We start from the raw sequence: 17348 nt of genomic DNA on the forward strand, positions 1-17348 counted from the left end.
TGACCAATCAGTGAGGGCGATTTCCCGGAAGTGAAACCGCGCCCTGGAGCCCGGCGGCGCCGCTGGTTGCCACGGCAACGGCCGGCAGGATGGTGAGAGGGACCGGGATCGGCATGGGGACCGCGACTCTGAGGAGACCGGGATCGGGGGCGGCGTGGGGAGCGGGACCGTGAGGGGACCGGGATCGGGGGCGGCGTGGGGAGCGGGACCGTGAGGGGACCGGGATCGGGGGCGGCGTGGGGAACGGGACCGTGAGGGGCGGCGTGGGGAGCGGGACCGTGAGGGGACCGGGATCGGGGGCGGCGTGGGGAGCGGGACCGTGAGGGGACCGGGATCGGGGGCGGCGTGGGGAGCGGGACCGTGAGGGGAGCGAGATTGGGCGCAGCATGGGGAACGGGACCGTGAGGGGACCGGGATCGGGGGCGCCATGGGCAGCGGGTCCCCGCGGCTGTCCTGCGCCACCGCCTCTCCCTTGCCGCCCGCAGGCGTCCGAGGAGCGCGAGTGGAGCAGACGGGCGGCCCGGCTGCGGGCCGAGATGGAGCGGGAGCGGCGCATGGACGAGGCGCTGCGGGCGGTAAGCGCTGCGGGGGCGGCCGGGCTCAGGGAGGGGGAAGGCTGAGAAGTGTTCGCCTGGCTTTACCTTTGGCTGCTAAAAGCTTTCTCTATTAACAATCATTTACTGGCTTGTAAATGCAGTCTTGCTTGACTGCACAGTCTCCTTGCGTTCTCCCAAATGTGCTTGTGCGAGAGTTGGTACGGAAGTTGTTTGTTCTGATCAGGCAGAAGAGAACAGAAAGCGGAGAGCGCTGCAGCTGGAGCGAGAGCAAAAGCTGGCGGCTGAGCTGGCGAGGCGGGACCTCGAGAAAATGAAAGATGAGAAGATCAGGCAACAAGTCAGAGCAAACAGGTAATTCAGAAATTTCCCAGCTGTATCAAATTGCATGCTGCTGTTATCAAGATTTGGGAAAGCTGTAGCAGGGGTGGAGACCACTCAGACCTGGCAGGAAAAGTTACTTTGAGATCAAAGTATAATAAAAAGTTAGTTTTAAGCAGATTTTGTCAATAAAAAACGTTGATCCACAAAATTTTCGTTTTGAATATATGCTTATGTACACTTGGGCATATCTGTGAGCATACATGTGTATGTATGTGTACCTGTGCTTATACAGTTAGAAGTGAAGTATGTAGAACTGTTGATAACACATGTAGAAATATAGTTAATTCTTGGGTTTAAATGGATTTTTTTCTTTTTCTGCCCTTTAATTAGAGCAATATTTTTCATCAGGGTTGCCCCGATGGAAAATACTGTGTTTAAATAGCGATGGAAACTTAATTTTTTCCCCTAGATACCTACCCCTTTGTAATAGGACAATTTGTTTTTCCCCTCCAGTCTTGAACTTCGAGAGTTAGAAAGAAAGCTGAAATCTGCTTATATGAATAAAGAACGAGCTGCACAGATTGCTGAAAAAAAAGCTATATACGATGAGAAAATGGTAATTTGTGTATCCCAGCACCTGAGTCCCGTAACTCTTTGTATGGATTGTGCAGAAGGTTTTTCCTTCAACCTTTTTTATCTAAAATATCGTTCAAGCATTTAGTGTTACTGAAAATACATTTTGTATTATGAAGGATTAATTAGCCAGTAATAACTAGCTATAAGAAAAAGGTTTACTTTGCCATTGCAATTGAAGGAGTAGTGATTGAATTAGCTGTATGACTGGTTCTAGTTGTTATTTTACTGGTTTTGTAATATTTATCCAAGGCAAAACTATGATACCCTTTGTACAGTAAGTGTTTACAGTGGTGAATCCTTACCTCAGGGTCTGGTTGTTGAAAACAATGTCACTGTTGTTAAACAGTGATCTGGGAAACTTCAGAAAGACTTGCAAATTTGTATTTATGTATAGAAAGATATTGGTAATCAGGCAGGTGATTCTGATGCTGCTAATGCTTTATAAAGAGTTGAGTGCAGGCAGTTGCTGTACAGCAGTGTGCTCACTGAGGGTGTTCTCTGTAGCCCAGGCTCATTCCAGTCATTGTGCTGATGTGAGTGAGTCCCACCTGTGCTCAAGTGCTCAATACTTTGTTCTTTAAGTATTTTTAGTGCTCCTCAAGTTGGTGAGATCTTGAGGGTGCCCTTCAAGGGTTCTACTGACTGGATTAAGCTATTAAGTGTGTTAAGGCTCTATATTTATAGATTGAGGTGGAAGACATTCATTTCTGTTAATGCTGCATAATTCCTTTCCATGCTGTGTTTTTTCATTACAAGTTGTAGCAGTGGGAGTGAAAAGGAATCTTGTGTTGCCTTTTTCCTGCTAGAAATGGGAGGATGAAGTAGCCCAAGAGATGAAGGAAGAGTATGACAGGTATCTGAAAGAAGAAATGTCTGCAGAACTGAGGCGAAATGAGGAGAAGAAAATGTACCATCAAGAACTGGACAAGCAGGTTGAGGAACAGGAGAAGAAGAAGCAAGAGGCTTATGAAGAGTTTCTAAGAGAGAAACTCATGATTGATGAAATTGTGAAAAAGATCTATGAAGAAGCTCAAATGTTAGTTACTTAGAATTTTTATTAATTTAACACAAAGCAACTCGTATAATTCTGCAAAGAAAGCTAATTTGTATGTAACTATTCCATATAGACTAAGGCCCATTTTAGTTTTCCTTGGTCGCATTTTACTAACAAGAGACTGCCTTGCATGAATTTTCCTGTTGAAACTTTGGAATGTCACAGTCAGTCTCGTGTCCTTGTTCCCCAAATATGAAATCCAGCTGATTTGCAGGAGAGCTTCCACTGGGCCCATCGTGCTGGACACAACAGCACAGTACACATTTCTGCCTCACCGTGTGTCCCTGCCTTGCCACCAGGTGCTTTGTTTGCATATCTTAGGAACAGGGAAGGAGGTTTCTGAGGGCAGAGTATTATGTGTGGGGGGGAGAGTTTAGTGTAAATAAAAAGTTTAGGGGTTGTGGTGCTATTGGGCTTTCTTTCCTTCTTTCTCTTTGATGGGGCATGTATAAAATGCAGCAGCAATGAGTACTTTTATGTACAGTCTGTCTTCCAGAAAGGTGTTAGACATGAGATTCCCTTCTTGGGGCAGTTTATTACTGAGTATTTTCAATTTAGCTATCTAGTTTCTAGCTGAATCGTTAAGGAGAATAATTTAAATCTTAGTCTTAGGAATATGTTGTTAATGGTGGGCATCTGCTTGATTAAATGTCACTCTGCGGTATGTTAAATAATTATTTGAACTTTTTTCCCCCATCTTCTACAGGGAAAAGCAACGGAAGTTAGATAAAATGCGAGAAACTCAGACATACATTGAAGAGTTTATAAAAGAACAAGCTATGTGGAGGAAAAGGAAACAGGAAGAGATGGAAGAAGAAAATAGGAAAATTATGGAGTTTGCCAACATGCAACAACAAAGAGAAGATGATCGGATGGCTAAAGTTCGCGACACTGAGGAGAAAAAACAGAGAGTTCAAAACATGGTATCAAAAATTGAAATAGTAGAAAAATTGTTGTATGTTTCTGCCTTTCATTTAGAAACCTTTCCTTCTTGTGATAGCTTGCCAAGACCATGGAAAGAGAAGAACAGAGGCGTAAAGAAAAGGAACAAATTCGCCAAGATCTCTATCTGGAAGAACAAGAAGCAATGGAAAGGAAGAAGGAGATGGTAAGTGCTGGCAGGTACATGAAGGGTTTTTTTCCCACACTTTGGATTTCTAAGTCTGCAGTGTTGTTTATGACTCTGGGGTTTCCAGTTATGTTCTGGCACAAAGTATTTATTTTCAACTCTATTTCCTAAATGTTCTCAGTCAGACAGGCAGTTTGTACATTAGCTTAGGTTTTGGATGGAAAATCTTGTACTTTGAGTTTCCTTTTCTGTTCCTAATGTATTTAAGTTTTCATTTCACCCAGGAAGACAAGTGAAGGTTTTGAATACCCTTATATTTATTTTGAATACCTATTTATATATTTATATATATTATATATATATTTATTTATATTGGGAAGGAGAATACCAGTAACTTTCAAGTTTAGGTTTAAGCTAAGCAGTTTTAATAAATTGCTTTTTTTCTGCATGTCTATTTCCTATTGGCCTGGCCACACTCATTTTACTTTGCTGTGGGTGACAAACAAAACGTAACACAGGTCGAGACAGTAAACACTGCTATTTTTAGAGTGTTGTTCAGGACGACTGTCGTGTTGATTCCCTTCATCATAGTGGGAAAAAACATCCCCTTTGGTTTTGGACTTAATTTTCAGAATCTTGTGACACTTCCCAAGCTGATTAATACTAGAGAGCACTGTCAGGTATAGAATGTTTGCTCCAGTTAGTTATGGTAGAAGTTAGGTGCTATAGCAAACTTATTCCAAGATAAACAGAGTAGATTGGCTGCTGCTGCTGAGAATTTTTCACAGTATGTTCAGTAACACTGCATTTTACTACATTTCCTTTATAGGCAGAAATTGAAAAGAGAATAAGGCAGCGCCTAGACTTGAGGCAGACATATGAAGAGCACTTTGCTCTAAAGGCAGCAGCACAACAAGCCATGAGAGAAGAGGAGGAAGCTCTGCAGCAGCAGATCTTGGCCAAGCTGGCCGAGGACGATCACATTGAGCAGCTGAACACGCAGAAACGGAGAATGAAAGAGCTGGAACACAAAATGGCCGTGCAGAAAATTCTTGAGGAGCGTCGCAAGCAGTGTATTGCAGAAAAAGTAAAAGTTTCACATGCACCTTTGGTTTGAGCACAGTGTTTAATGTGGGAATACTTGTGCTATCCCAAGGGACAGTGCTGGTGTTGTTAGGGAAAGGTGATGGGAATTGTAGAGAATAGCGAAGGGAACCAGGACTTTGTTTTGGTTTCTGACAAGAAAAAAGTATTTTCGGAATGAACTTTTTGTAGCTCAAGAGGATTGGGTTAAACAACATCCCTGCCCCTCTGTGTAGCTGCGTACTGCAAATACCCTTGGCTCTTCAGGAGCCATGAGATCAGCAGCACAACTGCTGTCCAGTTCCACATCCCTGGTCAACTGCACTGATTATGATGTGGGAGGAGGGGAAGGCCTAGCCTTGCTTTGAGGTTGTCTCTTTTATAGAGATCTGAGGAAGAAAAGGTGTAAGCAAGACATGGAATCCCATACTGCTGTTTTCAGACCTGTTTATATATCCTATAAGGTATAATCACCTGTGTAGCATAAATTGTAATTTCCAGTCACCAATGTGAGAATTCATACCTATTGCTCCTTTTCCTGGATTAGAGCAGTAGGGCTGGAACAGACTAACTTGTTTGAGAGCCAAAAAGCCAGCAGAACTGAACACTGCCTGCCTTCAGAAGGGCTTCTGACACCAAACACTTGGATAACAGACTTACCCAATGACTTGCCATTCAGTTTTCTCTTTTGTCTGAGATTGCCTTCCAGATGCCAGACAGGAATCGTTTAAACAATGCTATGTGGGGTTTTACATACACTTTTCCATCCTTTTCAAGAGAATTTCCTGTGACCAGGAATTAGGAAGTTCGAAATTAGGAAGTTCAAAATTTACTCCACTAAAATTTTTTCTCTTTATGCTGTTAGGGAGAGTGGTGGAAACAAATGTTCACAGAGCAGAAACACAACTTAGGAAAACTTATCTATTGTAGGAGCGTGAACTTGAAGAAAGAGAGTTAGAGAAGAGGAGACAAGAAAGTATCCGTGCAATTATTGAAGAAGAGAGACAGAAACTCTTGAAAGAGCATGCATGGAAATTGCTGGGTTATCTTCCTCGAGTAAGTTTATATGGGTTTTGGTCAAGTTGTCCAGTATTACTTGATTTCTCAAGTTATCTCTTGATATGAGGTAATTCCAACACAGGTAAAGGTGGAGACAGAGCCCCAGCCCAGCCAGGGCCTCTTTTCACTGCAGTTGCTTGATTTTACTAAACCGGCTCCTGTGCTGCACTGACTGTAATCACTCCTGTGAGCAAGAGAATGCAGCTAAACGTTGTCTTTTGGCAGAACAAAAGGGGGGCTCTGGGTTAGCACTGATTTGTAACTCACCTGTTCAGGTTTTGTGACGGTTTTCAGGCTTGCTTTAAAGGTAATATAACAGTATTACGGATATCATTATTTTCTTCCATAGAAAATTTCAGAGATCCATAGTGATCTCTACTTTGTTTTACCTTCTGATGTTTCTTTCCCGTTAATGCAGGGAATAATCAAAGACGAAAATGACATTAACATGCTTGGAGAAGATTTCAGGTTGGCTTACCAGCAGAGAAGAGGTAATGAACTTTCAGAAGAGAGCTGAACCTTCCCTCAGCTCAGCTCCTGTTTTGCCACTAGGTGTCAGCTGATTCCCAGTGAAAACTTCCATTTGCTTTTAACAGTGAGGAATTACTTTTTATAGCATTGAAAGCCATTATTTTAAAACCAGAGCTCTAAACAGATGAGCAGTTTTATACAAGTGTGTGCTCCACTTGCATTTTTCACCAATAAACTGTTCTGGAGTTCTCAATTATTCTCAGTTAGTCATGTAGTAATGTTAGGAATGTTTTCTTCAGCAACACAGCAGAAACCTCACCTAGCATGTGTATTCCAGTCTGGACCAGAGGATTCTTCTAATGCACTAGTTTAGGGAAGATGTGGCTGTACTGGCATTACGCTACTACAGTCCTCATCCAAATGTAGTGTGTCTCATCTCCATGAGGTAGGTCTGAGTTTCTTCACTGGTAGAATCCAAGCAGAGATGTTGTGTCATTCTGAGGTCAGAACTCATGTTTATACCAGTCTTCCAGTGCACAAACTGACTATTTTTGTCTCTTGTTCTTCCTCACTCTGAGGGAGGAATCCATTGAAACAGCTGAGGTCTGGCAGAGGTTCATGCAAGCAGCACAGGCTTGTATTGCTCCTGTCCATTAATGTACACACAAGAGGCTCAGCTCATCTACCCTGAATGTTTTCCAGTTATTGATTACAATGATGACTAATGAAATTTTTAGGGATGTAATGCTTGTAGAGCACCTGTGAATACGGAGTCATTGCTCCTGCCTGTATCCCAAAGAAGCAGCTGATGGCCAGGGAAAGGTTTAATACTTTCACCTTGACTGAAGGAACAGTTTTACACAATACAGTTCTGTGGGACTGTGGAGTCTGTCTGGGCAATGAGAGCAAGTCTCATGTATGGTTATGCCAGCCAGGGGCTAAGATGTAATGGCTAAAACAAGTTATGGTCATTTCTATAAAAGAGCTGTTGGTGCTTAAATTAGATGCCAGACCAGCTAGCTTTGAGGGGAGATCTGTTACAGAGAACAGACAAGGCCAATTTTCCAACCACGTGTTTTAAAAAGGACATGACATTTTCTTCTCAACTGGATCACCGGTTAGTTTATTTCTGTTGCAACAAGGAATTTTCTGACACTAAATCCTGACTTCCTTGGACTGAATATTACCATAGGTAAGGCACAGTTTTAAATGCTAGAACAGAGCAAACGGATAACAAAGTTCACTTGGTGGAATATTCCTTGCATGGTCTGTGCTTCTCTGCTCCTTACAGAATGGGCAGTTTGGCCTGACAATGGAGTAGAAATTTGTGTTTCATATGACGTTACAACACAAGCTATCAGGCTTACAAAAGTTAAACTATTTAAATATAAGCAAAATCAACAATATCAATTCAGTGGGATATACAGTTATTAACTCTTAACAAGGACTCATACATAGTCTCAAAATAATGTACCATCTGACTCATCCTTCAAACAGAAGTTATTTAATGGGATCAATAATTTCCCCACTCAAGAGCTTTCATGAATTCCTCTTCGGTAAAAGAAAGCATCTTGGCAGCTTCAATGTGCATCTAAAATAAAAAAAAAAAGAGAGCAGAAGGTAAAATAATGTTAATGACCAATACAAAATCCTGGCTAACTGGGATATTTTATGGATTTTAATAAAGCACAGAAATTCCTGAAAATTTGACAGCTCTTGTGACTTCTGAAGACCACATGTAAGAAAACTGGTCCATGTTCTTTCAAGCTGATCAATATACAATTTAACATTATAACTATTACAAAGCAAATCATCCTACTCCTCATATTTAATGTCTTCAGGGAATTTTTTTCCCTCTATCATTCTTCAGGCTCGGTCTGCTCTGTGCATCTGAACCTGCCACATAAACACTACACAAACAGCCTAAATCAGGTTTTTCTAATTCATTCAACAAACGGCCTGTTTGAAACAGATTTGAAGTCCTTCCACTGATTGTGAACACTGAGCACATGTGAGCTTCAGCTGCCCTTCCCCAGTGCCTTCTGCCAGAAGCTGCAAGGGGCAGGGTTAGTTAGCCCCAGTCTCTTCCATGTTCTTCCAGTCACAGTCTCTTCAGAAAGGACAACTCACAGCATCCTTCTTCTGTGGGTAACACTTCTGTAGGAAAAGGTAAGTGGCTTTCTCTCCTATCTGCAGTTCTGATACAGCATTTTTAATTGTTTAAAAATGTATTTAATGCAGTTTGTGACATTTGTCTGAGACCATGGGTTTGGTTCCCAGTCAAAGAGAAATGCTGCTTTGTGACACCCTTTTTCCAGAGGACAACAAACGATCTCATCTGGAAGAACATATTTTGAGTGAATGCTGTGTAGTTTTCATTCTCAAAATAACCTTGTAGAGCTAGAAGAGCCAGCTGAAGGCTAAGCTAGCACTGTTACTGTTAGATGATCTCCTCTGCATCCTGTTACTGCCAGAAAAACTCTCTTGCACTGGAATACACAAGCAGCCCCACTTCCTCTTATTCCACTCACCTGTCCTCCTTTGCCCTGTGTTGGGGAGGTATTCCAGATTCAAAGATGTAGTTTCATATTGCAATTCCCAGTTCTTAGGATAAGCGTGTGTTTTGCACCCTGAAGCTGCCACTTATGCAGAACTATTCTTCCTCTAGGGGCCCAAGAGGTTCAGAAGTGTTTACTGAATGTCTGGTGATCACTGAGTACTCAAAGGGTAAATAAAATGTTCTACTTTCTTATCTCTGAGGCTGGCCCTTCTTAAAGAGGGTTCTGCTCAAGAAGCCACCATACATTGCTTGCTTTAGCTGTCTTACAGCTTTGATTTGAGAGTACAAGAAGTGCATTGACTCCATCCAAAAATGAATCCCATGAGATTCAGCAGAGTAAGCAACTGGAGGTGACCCACTCTGTGTTAAGGTCCTGTCCAGCCCATAGCTCTACATGTCTCATGCAGCCTCAGAAGGAAAACTGATGGAAATGACTGCACACATCCTAAATATTTTAAGTAAAAAGTGTGATGGAACTAGTAAGTGGAAAATCATTTGATTTGGGCGATATCTCTTAGTATACAGTCCTCTCATTTTCATTTCCTTCCATGTAAACTCACAGTTTCCAGGATTTACTGGACACAGAGACATTTAGCTACAGATTGTTAACTGAAATACATCCACAGCTCCTTACCTTTTGTCTCTTCAAAATATCAATTAACTTTAATTGCTTTTTAAAACCTGTAATTAGCTCTCCTTTTTGTTTCTGCAGTTTCCTGTTTTCTGTTTTTAATTCTTCAATGGTTTTGAGTTCTTGGTTAGCTACATCCTACCAAGGGAAGAAAAGGAGAAATATATTAATTATGAAAAATGGTGCTTTCACCAGTGAAACCTGGCATTACATAAGGAAATGACAAACAGTAGCCACACATGACACTTCTGAAAAGAAATCGAATTAATCAAAATACTCCCACATTAAAACTTAGAAAAGAAAATCTTGACAGTACGAGGCGAGGTTTGCCTCTGTATGTTTTAGGTGTGTATGTGTACTTCTTCCTCTTTCTAAACATGTTTCATTTTCACACAGATGAGGAAAATCACAAAGGCTTTCACTTCATTCTGTACATTTCTTCTTCCTGCAGAGGTTGCAGTAGTATCCTCTAAGAGAACACTGAGGCCTGTGTGACTTGCTTCAAGTTAATTCTGGGGCTGCCTGTAAGAGATATGAAGCCTCCAAAGCCCATCAAGCTTTTTATCTCTGATTACTGAGTGATTGCAGACTGGAAATCGTTTTCCTGAGCCATAGTACCTTGTTGCTTTGCTTCAGTTTATTCAGCTCCACCTTATACTTTTCCACTTCTTCCAAGGCCCTGTTTAAACGAACCTCTGTTGCACTCTGAGTGGCTGCAGCCTGCTTTTGGGCACGCTTTAGATTCTCCAATTCCTATTTAAGAAGCAAAGGACAAACCCAATGCAAACATCATGAATAATGAAATAGATTTGTGGTGTTCTATTGAATTCTGTATCAACAATACACAAAAAGGCTCACCCTTGAAAGCTGAAGAGTCTGTGAACTTCTATGGCCTGGAGACAGAATCTGTCTCAAAGATAATTCTACCATTAAAAACATCCCCTCCTCCTTTGAAATCTTGAAAAAGGATCTTTCTCATCTTTATATTTTTTAAGCTTCTCTTGGAGTAATTGTGAAGCTGATCATATAAGACCACAGGATTGACTGAAAAACCTTGTATGATCAGTCAGAAAAAGAGAAAAAAATATCACTATGTCTACTCTGTGGCAGATTTTGGAATGGTGGCTCATGTTCCCAGCTGCTTCTTCCCACCTACTTCTTTCACCTCTTTGCCCCAGAGATTACTACTTGCAATTACCACCAAGAAGTTAAAGCAGCCTACTGAAGATGGCTGAGGGTAGTAACTATTTCATCTAGCAGAAAATAGTTCATCGAGTGTTCTGGCACCAATCAAAGCAGTTGATTCTGACAGTATTTCATAGTGCTGTAAGTGGGGAACTAAGAGAAAGAGACCAAGTTGAGGAGCAGAATAAGGAGACTAAAGATCAGGGAATAGAGATAACATACAAAGTAAAAGAAATAAACAATTCTGGCAGAAAGAGCACAGCCTGTGTTTTATGAAAAAGAAATACACTTTTTCTTTATCAAATTTTTAGTAACAGGCACAGGAAGATTCTTTTAACCAAATGAAGGTAGAGAGGGGGCTTACTGATAATGAGGCAGCCCTCAGACTGCCTCATTTCTGAGTAATTGTTCTATTTGCTCAATTCCACACCTGTTCTGTGGTGGTTACTCAAGACTTCCACATCATTTATCCAAGAAATACAAACTAATTGACCTTCTTGTCTTGGATCGAGATGATGGAGCTGTGAATAAAGACTATTACATCTTTCATGCTATGTATTTTACTCTGCATTAATATGAAAAGCTTTGGAATATAGTCTTTCAAGCATTTAATGACCAAAATAAATAGTCTACATGCAATGCAAATTACTTATCAGCTAATCAGGTCATTTAATGAAAGAATTATAAGAATTCTCTTAGGGATTTTTGACATTTACTGTCACACATAATACCTTACCAAGGATCTTTTTTGCAAGTCATCCAGTGAGAGTATATTGTTAAATATATTCAACTCCAAGTTTATAATCTTAAAAATGCCTGAAATAAATGTTTTATTTTGTAACTAGGCAAGGTTTCTGCCATTTCTTCAATACTTAAGTCAAAGCTGGATTAGTTTTCTCACATAATGTTTCTCTAAGAGGGGAGAGGATAAACTACTGTGTTTTAAATTGCATCCCATTTCAGTTTCTGGATTTTCCCCACTGTTCTGCCATGGCTGAGGCACTTGAGCAGCAGCAGGGGCTGTGATGGCCCATGAGTAACCCTCAGCAGGCCTTCTGTCCTCCCAGCAGCAGCGTGGGCAGCACTGCTATCTTTAGGAAGCTCTGCAACACCTCCCCAAAAAACAGTTTTGAGAGAAGGTGTACTTAGCATCAAGCCTTTCTTCAAGGCAAGTGATAAACCCCTGCACAAAAACTTAAAAAGAGTAAGAGTACACCTTTGGTGTTTCCCAGACCACTATCTAACATATATAGGCTGAACAAGTGAGAGAGAACACAAAGGAAGGAATGTTCCTGTAGACCAGTGGTGTGAGAGAGGTGATAGCATTTATTAGACCACCTAGATAGTAAAAAATTGGAATGCTGGAAAGAGAAAGATGGAAATTTTTGGGAGCATCAGTTACTGCCTTAGGTGGGTGCTGAAGCAGTAATGTTTACAGAGACCAAACACCAAAAGAATAAAATGTAAAAATAACCAAGTAGTTACCATATTTCATGTAAACTGTGAAAGGCAGGTGAGAATCTTTGCCTGGGCATGTATAAAAAGTACCTGGGCAATTAATGAACTTACAAAAACTTGATACTCTAAGGAGTTTGGAGAAGCATGTATCACACCTTAGGTCTACCATCATCTGTACTGCAACAGAAAAAGCAATGAAAGCCCCAAAATTTCATTTGTGCTCTCTCAGCTATACAGAAAACCAGTGCTGAATATTTTTCCTCACAGAATCACAATCAGTATAAGGGAATTTTAAACCTCCAAGTATCTGCACAAAAACCCACAAAAGACCATGTTCGTTTTAAAATGCCAGAACTATAAAGAATTAAGATACAGGCTTGGCCACACAAATCCATGCTATGATTTAATGGAAGTATGAGACTTTGATGGGCTGGGCTGTGTTCTGTTTTCCCCAGTTTTTTAACTGAAACATTGTGCTGGTTGTTACATGTACTACCCAACACTGTATGTATGCCATGGTTTTGAAGTCAACCTCTCTAGCTCTGAGTAATTAAAGAAAAACACATGCTGCCCTTAAGATGAAGTTGCAAACAAAGCAAGCTGTGTATGCAGCAATCTGCTGCGCCAGGCACGGGCACCGCTGTGGGACTTGCCGAGGCTCAGCCACGCTGCAGTGCCTGCTTTTCCAACCACACACATCCCTTCCTTCAGCTGCACAAGATACTAGGATAACCTGCAGGTGCTTCGAAAAAAGTGTTCACTAGGTTCTGCAGCTTACAATAGAATTTACAGAAGCAATTTTTAAAAAATTATAATTAAAACCCCAAAAATGGAATGTCCTTGTACTTTTCAGGATTCCCTTTTAAATTTGACAGCGGTTTCTGAAAAGGTAGTTCTGTCTCTTGTGTGCACAGGAATTTATTTTTAAAACACAGAAATACATGATTGTAGAAGCAGAAGAAAAGCAGTTAGGAAAAGATATAATTTCTTCTTTAAAAAAAATTAGGCCATTTAAAAATACAATTTATGAATTTACAGACATTGAAAAATGAATCAGATCCTTGGACACGGCTCTATCAATCCATCAGGCAGAGGGTAATTTGATGTGGGTTTTTTCCCTTTTTTGAGATAAATGAGACTAATATCTGCAATACCTTTTCTAGTGCAGTGACTTCTTGTTGTAACCCTTCATTTTTTTTGTTTGCTTCTTGTGACAACATTTTGTACTTCTCAGCCTGAGACTGCTGCAGGCTGATTGTTCGTTGCAGTCTTGCGTTTTCTTCTTCAGTATCTTTAAGCCGAGTTTCTAAATTCTGATTTTCATCATCCTGTATGGCAGTAATTAGCAAAAAACCCCAACGAAATTATTGCAAGGAAGCAGGAGGGTAATGCAGTAACAATGTAAATAAACAGCAGTAAGAATATAGGTGCTGTAGATTTAGAACTAGCAATAAGTAAGAGTAAGAAAACGAAACACTTTTGTTTTCAACACATTTTACCAAGATAATACTTTAAAAACCAGTCACACTTTTCTCATTTAATTTTCTGCAGTCTTTTACTTGAAACTGTCTTGTAGCAGAATGTAGAACATTTCTCATGGCTCAAAGGTTTTGAAAAAATCAAAATGTTATAGAATTATATGACTAACAGTGGCACATAGATATTTTGTGATATTTTTGTGAGAATAGCTAAATGCACGTATTAGGAAAAATTATGGGGAAAAGAAGAGAATATAATTACTGATAAACCACTCCATTATATTTTAGGATATTATCTGGTTTTGACTTAAAAGCAAGCTAATGATCCAGGATACATCAAGTATTCAAATTTAAGATTCTCTTAACATGAAGTGAATCCTGTCTTAGATTCATGACCTACTGGCAATTACATCCCACATTAAGCATTATAATTCAAGACATTTTTCTTTTCTAACCTTTCAAACATTGTAAGTGAATACTAATGTAGATTATTTCAGAGACACATTATGCCCTGCTTTTCTTTAAGAAAAAGAAACCAAGGCACATACAGAAATGGAATTTCTGTGAAAAAAGTCTCTCTCTGCTGTTCTCTCAGTCCCTTGGAATACAAGCTTCCCACCTGGGAAATCTGTGTGCTTTATCCTAAGCTTCTCATGACTTCATGCACCTCAGAAACTCCCACCTCTTTAAATTTAAACAGATTTACTGCTTCCTTATAACAATTGAACTGTGAATTGGAACCAAACCCAGAATCTATCCCAAGGCTTTGCCAAAATGAAATTTTTGCGACCTTCTGAGTGTAATAAAGTTATTTTCACACCAGAGAAACTAGAACCAAAATGAAACATTTACATACAAAGTGCTAAGGGAGCAGGACAAGAATAAGTACAAGGTTTTCTTCTGTCATCTGCTACAGTAACTGAATTCTGTAGTGATTTTGGCATGAAATGATGAAGTTCAATAGCTACTGACAAAATTATATTTGATTTGAAAATGTCTTTAAAATCTAATGTACCAACTATCTTCTGATCACAGCATAGAAGTATTGAAATGCAGAAGCACCTGTGTTGATAAAAATAAAATACAGATATAAAATATCAAAATCTAATTACTTTTAAAGATTTTGTTCATGTGCTTATCTCAAAAAACTCATTTACTATCATCCTACTCCTTAATGCTAAATTAAAAGCTCGTAAGAAAATATATAGGTGTTTTGCCATATGTTCTTAATGTCATCATCACATTTGGGCCTGGGGAATAGGTGGAAAAAAGCATTCTGAAGTTAAGAGACCACAACTAAAAATAATCCAGTTATGTAAAATGGAAAGTTAGTTCAAAAACCTTGCTTGATTACAAATACATGAATAAGAAGTGATGTCTCTGGCAGACAGATATGAACTACTAAAGTTTTTACAGTTCAAGAGCTGTTTGAGCACCACTGCCAGGCAGTGCAGATCATAGAACTCACTTGTACATTGTAACATTGAAATATCAGTGTAACTTCCCGATGCTCTAAGTTCACTCTGATCTGCCCAAGTATGTCATTCCAAACATTGTCCTCTGCATCAATTGTACTCCTGAGAACAGAGAAAGCCTAAATTCTGTTTTGAATACAATATTCCACTTTAAATGGAAGGCCTTCGCACACTTTGATCCACGGATGACACCAAAAGCACCTGACTGTATTTCTCTAGATTTTCTATTTCTCAAGCTGTTCTATTTCTCATTCTACCCTAAACATCCATCTTATCCCAGCAGCTGGCTCTGGGCACCACTCTCCTCTCTGTACTCCACAATCTGCATTTCACTGCTATTGTTTCTTCCTCCCTTTTCTCAGGCTCTGCTCACCTTCCCAGCAGTGGTGGTTTGAGACTTTGCAGCACCACAGTGGCCCTACATCTGGGCCATGTCTTCGTTCCCAGTGGTTCTTTCCTGCCCCAAATTATTTTCCACTAAGTGCATTTTACAAGCTTTTAGCCCAAGATCACACTTACACAGAAAATACCACCCCTGACTCTAAATTCGTACGGTGTTTTTAAAAAATAAAACTTCAATTCTTAAAACTTGAAAAAGAAAAGTTGAGAGAATTCTGTTTTGAGATTGTTTGTTAAAGAGGAACCTATTCCATTTCTAGATTAAAAAATTAATCTCTTACCTTTTTCCTGCATTCAAACACTACATTTGCCAGGTCTTCCTGCGTCACACGTAACTTTGCCTTAAGAAGTCTGATTTGAGCTTCTGTGAACATAAAAAGTTACATTTAACATACACAAGTACTCATTATTCAATGCAGAAAAGAACCAAAACTGATGCAAGAACTCACTTTCCTGTTCTTGCATTTAAAATCACATTACATTGTTTATAATTATTGAAGAGAAATAGGCAAATAAAAACTCAGACTTCTAAAAAAGTGTTTGGAGGTTTCTCATTCTTAGGCAAAGCTTTGTATAGATGGTTTTCTTTTAAGGACTGAACTTGACATCTTTAAAATGTAAGACTCATAATGCTCAAAATTGAAACTCATTGAAAACTTGCATCATACCATGCTGTAAATGGCAGCACTTCTTCAGTCTGCAGTCAACAGAACTATATTGTAGGGCATGTCTACATTTCAATCCAGCTGGAGCTGCAACTTCTGTAGTTACAGCCAAAGTATAATTTTAAACTGTGCATGTCAAGGAATTTGTTAGGAGGGCTGCAAACCCCTCCTAACAGGTAGACAGATACCCCTCCCACACAGTAGTCTATGCTTTTTTAAAGTACACTGCTAACATTCTTCAACTAATAGTTTAAAATTAATCCATGTAATCAGATGTTTTTTCCAAATGAAATACTTCCTTGTTCTTGGACAGCCAAGAAATGGACTGGCATGACAAAACAAGCTGTGTGTGAACAGTCTGTTCTCATACTTCCTATTCCCCAGATCATTCACAAGGAACTTCCCCTGGACTTCCACAAGCATCAAGCATGGAAACAGTCTGAGGATTAAGTTGACTAACACAGAAATAACCATTATTCACAGCAGTTACAAGAGGAAAAGAATAAAGTGAAGGAGAAGGATCTAGAGCTAAAAGTGGAGAAATGGATGGGTCACATGTTCATTTGCTGTAACAGGAATTTGTTTAATTTCACCCACCTTCCCTCATCAATTTCAGCTTAAGCTCTAACTCTGCAGAGGCCAAGAAGTACAATTTAGGAAAACACCATGAAAAAATAAGATACAGGCTGACTTTTATTCCTCCTGTTATATCCTTGCTAGCTTCTGATAGCTAGTAGCTATCAAGATGGACACCATAATGAAACCTTCACATTCCCTTTTCAGGTGTTTTTATATTATTAAGTTATTTGATTTTCTCCATAAAACATATTGTAGTTCGGCATTCACCACATCCTGTGGCAGTGAGCTGGCTAATTTAATTATGCTTTATGTGAATGAGAAACACTTTGTGTAGCTCACTTTAAATCCCATTTAATGTGGCATTTACTAGTATTTGCATTAGAGAAAGACAGCTTTCCCTTTACCATTACTGTTTTCATTAGAGAACTTTATATTGCCTGTAATTGGTTTGTTTTCAAACTGAAGATTCAAATTCAAGGTGTTCTACACTTGTCATAGTACTGTACACTCTGAACATGTATCTTTGCTAGTTCTACATCCTGGATTTGAGATGGGGTGTGCACAACTGTGCCATTCTCAAGATGGGGTAGCATCAATTATATAACTGCATGATGGTAACAGTACGATATTCTGTTTTCTGCTGTCTTCTGAAGGATTTCTAAAAATTC

The 17348-nt window shown here is 39.8% G+C and overlaps 2 protein-coding genes across 10 annotated transcripts in view; one reads left to right on the forward strand and one right to left on the reverse strand.

Annotated features, from left to right (window-relative positions):
* The window catches only part of MNS1 (meiosis specific nuclear structural 1), a 19673-nt gene continuing 2325 nt past the window's right edge, over positions 1 to 17348 (forward strand). The window contains exons 1-11 of one of the 3 annotated variants that reach the window (XM_066196046.1): positions 1 to 92; positions 486 to 575; positions 781 to 908; positions 1392 to 1494; positions 2321 to 2550; positions 3275 to 3491; positions 3569 to 3676; positions 4467 to 4724; positions 5651 to 5776; positions 6198 to 6270; positions 8223 to 8257. In XM_066196046.1, the coding sequence (XP_066052143.1) occupies positions 90 to 92; positions 486 to 575; positions 781 to 908; positions 1392 to 1494; positions 2321 to 2550; positions 3275 to 3491; positions 3569 to 3676; positions 4467 to 4724; positions 5651 to 5776; positions 6198 to 6270; positions 8223 to 8242 (1356 nt within the window). In that variant the 5' untranslated portion in view covers positions 1 to 89 and the 3' untranslated portion in view covers positions 8243 to 8257. Of the gene's footprint in view, positions 93 to 485; positions 576 to 780; positions 909 to 1391; positions 1495 to 2320; positions 2551 to 3274; positions 3492 to 3568; positions 3677 to 4466; positions 4725 to 5650; positions 5777 to 6197; positions 6504 to 8222; positions 8258 to 17348 lie in introns of those variants that run through there. The other 2 variants (XM_066196045.1, XM_066196047.1) reach the window with 2 other exon arrangements.
* Positions 7109 to 17348, reverse strand: part of TEX9 (testis expressed 9) — a 21375-nt gene continuing 11135 nt past the window's right edge. For 3 of the 7 annotated variants that reach the window (XM_066196054.1, XM_066196052.1, XM_066196053.1), the window contains 5 exons: positions 15718 to 15800; positions 13239 to 13412; positions 10060 to 10194; positions 9445 to 9579; positions 7116 to 7841 (listed from right to left, as the gene is read on the reverse strand). In XM_066196054.1, coding sequence (XP_066052151.1) covers positions 7764 to 7841; positions 9445 to 9579; positions 10060 to 10194; positions 13239 to 13412; positions 15718 to 15800 — 605 coding nt within the window. In that variant the 3' untranslated portion in view covers positions 7116 to 7763. Of the gene's footprint in view, positions 7842 to 9444; positions 9580 to 10059; positions 10195 to 13238; positions 13413 to 15717; positions 15801 to 17348 lie in introns of all 7 variants that reach the window. The other 4 variants (XM_066196048.1, XM_066196050.1, XM_066196049.1 and 1 more) reach the window with 4 other exon arrangements.

The sequence above is a fragment of the Chamaea fasciata genome, unplaced genomic scaffold, assembly GCF_029207755.1.
Source record: "Chamaea fasciata isolate MVZ Bird 193981 ecotype frontalis unplaced genomic scaffold, bChaFas1.0.hap1 SCAF_14, whole genome shotgun sequence".
Classification (NCBI taxonomy): domain Eukaryota; kingdom Metazoa; phylum Chordata; class Aves; order Passeriformes; family Sylviidae; genus Chamaea; species Chamaea fasciata.